The sequence below is a fragment of the Zingiber officinale genome, chromosome 7A (assembly GCF_018446385.1).
Source record: "Zingiber officinale cultivar Zhangliang chromosome 7A, Zo_v1.1, whole genome shotgun sequence".
NCBI classification, from domain to species: Eukaryota; Viridiplantae; Streptophyta; class Magnoliopsida; order Zingiberales; family Zingiberaceae; genus Zingiber; species Zingiber officinale.
Window position 1 is genome coordinate 9019594 of NC_055998.1, and position 6718 is coordinate 9026311.

At 42.3% G+C, this 6718-nt stretch overlaps 1 protein-coding gene across 1 annotated transcript; it reads right to left on the reverse strand.

Moving 5' to 3' along the window:
- Nucleotides 1-4537: 4537 nt before the first annotated feature.
- Nucleotides 4538-5881, reverse strand: LOC121999906 (transcription elongation factor TFIIS-like). Its single transcript, XM_042554533.1, has 2 exons — nucleotides 5726-5881; nucleotides 4538-5473 (listed from the first exon to the last, which is right to left on the reverse strand). Exons 1-2 carry the CDS (start codon nucleotides 5879-5881, stop codon nucleotides 4538-4540), a joined length of 1092 nt encoding a protein of 363 aa, XP_042410467.1.
- Nucleotides 5882-6718: the final 837 nt, after the last annotated feature.

Genomic DNA, 6718 nt, shown 5'->3' on the forward strand with positions numbered 1-6718 from the left:
CTTCCTGCCTGGTGTCTGGTCCTCTTGATCTGAACATAGGAGCCCCCACTTTCTTTGTTCGAGGTCAATATTGTACTCACATGACTCAATCAGACCATAGCTCTTGTGCACAGTCGGCAATTAAACCTTCTGGCAATCCGAGCTTTGATACAAATTGTAGGATCGAAAGGAATTTAGATATCTCCACAATGTCATGATATTGTTTACTTTGGGTCTAGGCCCTCATGGCTTTGCTCTTGGGCTCTCCCCAAAAGGCCTCATGCCAATGGAGATATTTTTTCTCTTATGAACCCATGATCTTTCCCATGTGTTTTCAATGTGGGACTATATTTACAACCTTGCAAACCCAACAATTCTTAGTTAATCCAGTTGGCTGGAACCTATATTGGGTTCCTAAGTCTTGCTTAATCTAAATTTTAATCGAATTTAGTGCTTTTAGCGAGAAAATTAAATAGTGAGTTTCTTTATGAGGCTTTGTCTAAGGAAGTGGTTGTTATTCCAATAACCAAGAAGACATAGTGCCTCGCCACGACCTGGAAGCCAAAATATTGAAATAAAATATTTAATTAACTTTCTGATAAAGTATTAAGGTTGAAATTTAATAATGCTTTAAAAAGTCTTTTAAAAATTTTTTTTACTTAGATTTTTTTTTTTGCGTAAAACTTTCACTTAGAAAAATAAGTTAAAAGTTCTTCTGAAATTAGAAATTTTTGCTTAAATTTTTACTTAGAAAATTTTTTCAAAAATATTTTTACAAATTTCCTAAGTCAAATTTTTTTTTTTGAAAATTCTCTTACTTAAACCTTTACTTAAAAAATTTTCTTACTTAAAATTTTACTAAGAAATCTTTTAACTTAGAACATTTTTTTTTTTCATTGAAAATTATTGTAAAATTTTTCAAAGTTTCAAATTTTTTCCCTTAGATTTTTTCTTGGAACCCCATTTTTTTTATGTGATCAAAGGGGGAAAAGGAAAAGTATAAGTCTAGGGGGGAGGTAAACTAAAATTTAAATTTTCTATCTTTTTGCACTTAATTACAAAATTATGACCAAAATTTAAATTTTCTATCTTTTTGCCCTTAATTGCAAAATTAGTTAGCTTACTTTTTATATCTATTTACCCTAACTTAACTTGGGTTGCTCACATCAAAAAGGGGGAGATTATTGGAACCCCAAGTTATTTTTGTTGAAACCCCAAGGTTGTTTTGGTGTGATCAACAAGTTAAGTTAGGTCCTGTGTGTTTTTAACCTTGTGTCTAAGTGTGCAGGAGCTTAGGAGCACAGGTAGTCGAGCGGAAGATGTAGCTAGCGAGAAGAATGGCACGCGGTGCGTCCGAGGGACGAGCAGCTGCAGAAGAGTACACCGGCGGATGAGAAGGAAGCGTGTGGTGGTTCCGAGGGACGAGAAGCCGGAGCGGAAGACTGCTCGAGGAGCAAGAGACGCAGCTAGCGAGAAGGTCGGCACGGGGTGTGACCGAGGGACGAAAACTGCTTATGAGTCTGCTGGCGGACGAGAAGGAAGCACGCGGCAATTTCGAGGGACGAGAAGCCGGAACGAAAGCCTGCTCGAGAAGACCGGAAGTTGGGTTCGGGTGAGCCTTATTCCGGATGGCAGAAATCACCCAAGTAAGTGGAGTCGGAGTAAAAGACCCAAACCGAGGCGAGCAGCACCGGAGCAGAAGGCCCGAACCAGAAAGTCAACCTAGTTGACTTAAGTGGTCCGGGCGCCCGGATCCATTCAGGGCGCCCGGACCATCCGGGCGCCCGAAAGTGGACTTTTGACCGGATCACGTCAATCGTGATCTGAACGTTGGGGGATAAAGTGTTACCCCCCCAAGGCGCCCGAAATCCCTTCGGGGCGCCCCAACCAAGGTTATAAATACAACCTTGGTCCAAAAGCTTTTAATCAACTCAAAAATTGTGATTCCAACACTTGTGTGCTTCTTTTAGAGTTTAGCTTCTTTCTTTTTGTGCTTTCATTGCTGTAAAAGGCTTCTTCGCTTGAAGGAGATATTCTAGTGTAACATCTTCCTTGGATTAACAACCTCTCTGGTTGTAACCAAGTAAATCTCTCTGTGTCTCATCTTTTCAGTTTTAATTTATTGCTTTCTTAATTTATGCAAGTGTTAGTTTAAGAAAGTTCGAGAAAGGTTTTTCTTTTTTGTTTATAGGCTATTCAACCCCCTTCTAGCCGGCCACCGCGATTCAACAATTTTTGTGTGATCAACAAGTTAAGTTAGGTCCTGTCGGTTTTTAACCTTGTGTCTAAGTGTGCAGGAGCTTAGGAACACGGTAGTCGAGCGGAAGATGCAGCTGGCGAGAAGGACGGCACACGGTGCGTCCAAGGGACGAGCAGCTGCGGAAGAGTACACCGGCGGACGAAAAGGAAGCGTGCATGGTTCTGAGGGACGAGAAGTCGGAGTGGAAGACTGCTCGGGGAGCAAGAGATGCATCTAGCGAGAAGGTCGGCATGGGGTGCGACCAAGGGACGAAGACTACGGATGAGTACGCTGGCGGACGAGAAGGAAGCACGTGACAATTCCGAGGGACGAGAAGCCGGAGTGGAAGCTTGCTCGAGAAGACTGAAAGTTGGGTTCCGGTGAGCCCTATTCCGGCTGGTAGAGATTACCCAAGCGAGCGGAAGACTCGGACTGAGGCGAACGGAGCCAGACCAGAAGACCCGTGCTGGAAAAGTCAGCGAGGTTGACTTTTCCACCTGGGGCGCTCAGAACTGTCTGGGGCGTCCGGAACAGTCCGGGGCGCCCGAAAGGGTTCCGGACGCCCGAAACCCTTCCGGGCGCCCGGAACAGTCCGGGATGCCCGGAACCTTTTCGAGCGCCTGGACCGAAAGTATATCCAGATCTCAGTCAAACTAATATCTGTGCGTTGGGGATAAAGTTGTATCCCTCAGGGTGCCCGGAACACTTCGGGGGCGCCCCAACCAAGGCTATAAATACAGTCTTGGTCCAAAAGCTTCAAATCAACTCAAGCAATTCATTTCCCACACTTGTACGCTTCATTTCTAGATTAGCTTCTTTGTTTTTGTGCTTCACTGTTGTAAGAGGCTTCTCCGCCTAAAGGAGTATTTAGTGCTACACTTTCCTGGGATTAACAACCTCCCCGGTTGTAACCAAGTAAAAATCCTCTTGCCTCTTCTTTCTATTCTGTTTAGTTAATTTACTTTATGCAAGTGTTAGTTTAATAATAGTCGAGAAGGGTTTCGTTTCATTATTTTTCAGGTCATTCAACCCCCTTCTAGCCAGCCGCCGCGATCCAACATCATATTGGCGCCATCTATGGGAACATATCCTGCATCCAAAATGCAAATATGGAGGACGTTGGACGACTCACCACAGTGATGCTGACAAAGGAGGAACTGGACATGCTGATACAAGTCCAAGCGAATAAAATGGTGGAGCAACAACAATAACTGGCGCTAGCAGAGCGTTATGCGCAAGAGCCCGCAGCCTTAGCAACGGGTTGATACCATGGAGATGAAGGCTTTGATACTATGTAGAAATTGATGCTAAAGAAAAGTAGTCGTCTTTATTGATGAATCCAAAAAAAGGTTGTAAGAAAATAAGGAGTACAAAATCTTATATAGTGAATTATCAGAAAATCTAAACCCTAAATTAAAAAGGTAAAAGACTAAATTGTCCTCAAGACTATAAACAAATAATTCTAATTATATAATCTAACAGGGTCATATTTGTGCGAGCGGCCCTTGGATCCGTATTTAGTGCTCGGAGGTGCGGGACGCAATGTCGTCCGGAATGCGTCACTTCTCGATCGACAAATGGATAATTGCCATTATTCCTCTCTGGCTACTCGGACCAGAGGGTTCTGAGGTAGCTCTGTTTGTAGACTGGGGCGTTGGGATAGGTCGGATACGGGAGACTTGGGCCGCAGGCATGGATTGAGGCTACATGAAGGCGAGCAGTGGTGCACAAATTGTTCCCTGCGGCAGTCCGGACAACGACGGTATCCGATCGGATGACAGGGAGGTGTGGAGTGCTGCGGCTTCCTGCTCAAGAAGAGTAGGCATGGATGTCTCGTACCGCTCAGAGGATGGTCGTAAGGCGAGCCATGTCTAAGCTGACACGAGCCATGTCTTTCTGCAATGTTACACTTCTTTCTAATACTCGCTAGACGTTGGAAAAATTGATATAGGATTCAGAGCTGGGGCAATTTCTGTATGAGATTAATTGTATTCATTTCAACTATGTTGTTCAGGTTATAGATAATAAACATGAACGGCGTAAGCTACTTGTTTGCTTAGGCTGTTTGCATTTTAAACAAATAGTTTCCACAAGGCAATACTTAGGGACTGTTAACTTCAATATCAGAGCATGATATCTAATTAATAATGTTTAAATCAAGAAAAAGCAATTATTAAGCTTCATGGGGAGATCACAGTCTGATAAATGTTGGTACGGTTTATACAGTTAGGAAGCTAATCAGCAACTCGTCCATCAGCTGTACTGATAATATGTAGCCGTTGGATGGCTTCATCATCATCTTGTTGTGAGGTCGATCCGTTAACAGAACTTCCAATGGTTGTTGCAGTTAACACAAGTAACAAAAGTAGTCATTGGCTCATCGGCAGAACGCGTTTGCATTTGATAGTACGTAGTCTTCCTTTGTCCGCATCGCCCACATTTGAACTGATCAGTAATTGCTTTAGGAGCTGCTCGTCTCTCACATTTAAACAAGAGCTTCTCCTTTAGCTGTTTGTAGGCCGCTTTCCGATCATCACTCGCCATATCTTGGGTGGCCATAGTTGCTATTTCCTGTGGCTTCACATGACCAAGGAGAGCTCTTCGTCGGAAGTCTTTGTTATTGTTGTCCCTCAAATTGAACATTATAGATCTGTATTTGTATTTTTGAGAACCAGTTGAGAGGCCTAACTTCTCAAACAGAGCAGATTCCACAGATACAGCTACACGGATAGGATCGCATGCATCGACTTCATCCAGGATGTTCCTCACTTCGTCTGTTTTGCTTTCAGCTGTTTCCTTAGGAACTCGTGAAAAGGCTTCTGCAATAAGCTCTCGGATCTTATCACGCACAGGATCGTTACACTTCACCATTGAATTCAGCTTAAGTGAGTCGGTATCCAAGGGAGGTTTCTTTGAAAGAGGTTCCATATTCTCATCCTTGGAAAAGCCATCAGAATTGGTCTTCTCTGATTTGACAGACCCTAGTTTGGGCACTTCACCATTCTGTGCCTTGTCAGCTTCAACACACTTCAATTTTGAAACAATGTCGCTCTTTGTTGATGCAGCTTTTGGATTCCTGTCAGCCTTGGGTTTCATTGCTTGCTCAATTTTCTTTTCAACCTTTGGAACAATTTTCTTGTTATTTTTCGATGCCTCCTGAACAACTAGATTCTTCCAGTACTGAAGCAAATCATTTGCCACGGTCCGAATCTCATCCTGGGAATGTTTTGTCAGAAGGCGAAGTTTTTTGCCAACCTGCAATGCAAAACCAACTTAAGATGACACAAACCTATAAAGCAGCAGAATGCAAAATGTTCCAAAAAAAAGAGGATAGTAAAACATCCATAAACGTTCCAATGAATATAAAAGAAGCTATTGTTCAAACAAAGGGAGCAGCGAAGGCTGAAATGCAAAAGATAAATTGAAAGAGTGTAAGTGACAATTAGTAACAACGTACAGTTATATGGTTAAATTGCAAAAAATGCAGGTTGGGTATGACTGATTTACCTGGGTGGCCACCAAACTCTTCCTAGTAACCGGTATCTTCTTCAACCTCCTGAGAGCACTGACACAACGTTCCACCTCAGTGTACTCCCCGCCGTTCTGGGTCCTGTCCGCGGCCTTTTTCGCGGCCCCGAACGTCTCCAAGAGCTCCTCCTCCATCAGGCCTGATAGAAAGGGGAAAGCCATAAGCATGACAATGGCGCAAAGGATCGAAATGGGAAAATCAACAATGGGAAAGTCGAAGAAGAGAGCACACGAACGAACCTCAGAAAGAGAAAGCGGCGAAGAACTGCTTGTTTGCTTCAAGGGGGCGGAGCGCACCACTCGCCGGCTTCTGCGAACGGAGTGTCGAAGCGGGTGTTGGCGACGTATTTAAACATAGGGGAGTTGATGCTTTGAACCCTCTACGTATTTATAAACATTTCAAAAAATATAAAAGTGAGTAAACTAACAACCCTAAAAAAAATTATATATAAAAACGAGGAACAGAATTTTTTAAAAAAATTTGGAAAAATAAATAAAACCGAAAAGAAACTTAACAGAAACTTATGAAAAAAATATGTAAATTATTATACTATAGCTACAAAATCTAACGGAATTAAATATTTAAATAGAAAAATAGTAAATTAGAGTTAAAAATGAGTAGTTATGATAAATTTTTATCTTTTAATTTATCCATAACATTTCGATATGATATAAAATGTATAGAAATAACACTAATTAGCAATTCTATCATTTTTCTATGACAAAAAAAAACAGTGACAAAGAGGGATCATTCAAAAACGGGTCAAAACAGTGAAGAGCGGTTGATATGAAGATTAAAGTCAAACGGTTAACATTGTAAAGTCGGATAGACCTGGAGACTGCGGATCAGGTAAGGTTAGTCGAGTAGATTCTCAGCATCGGTCGGACGTGAAGGGCAAACCAGACTGTCCGAACGACCATCATCCACAACTTGTAGATGAGATTATGAGCAAAGTAATAAGTTATCCAGCC

What these genes read in the sequence shown, in the direction of transcription:
- LOC121999906 (XM_042554533.1), bottom strand. Translation starts at nt 5,881, where the DNA reads ATGGAGGAGGAGCTCTTGGAGACGTTCGGGGCCGCGAAAAAGGCCGCG. An exon ending in AGAGTTTGGTGGCCACCCAG is followed by an intron (nt 5,474 to 5,725) that starts GTAAATCAGTCA and finishes TTTGCATTGCAG; the next exon opens with GTTGGCAAAAAACTTCGCCT.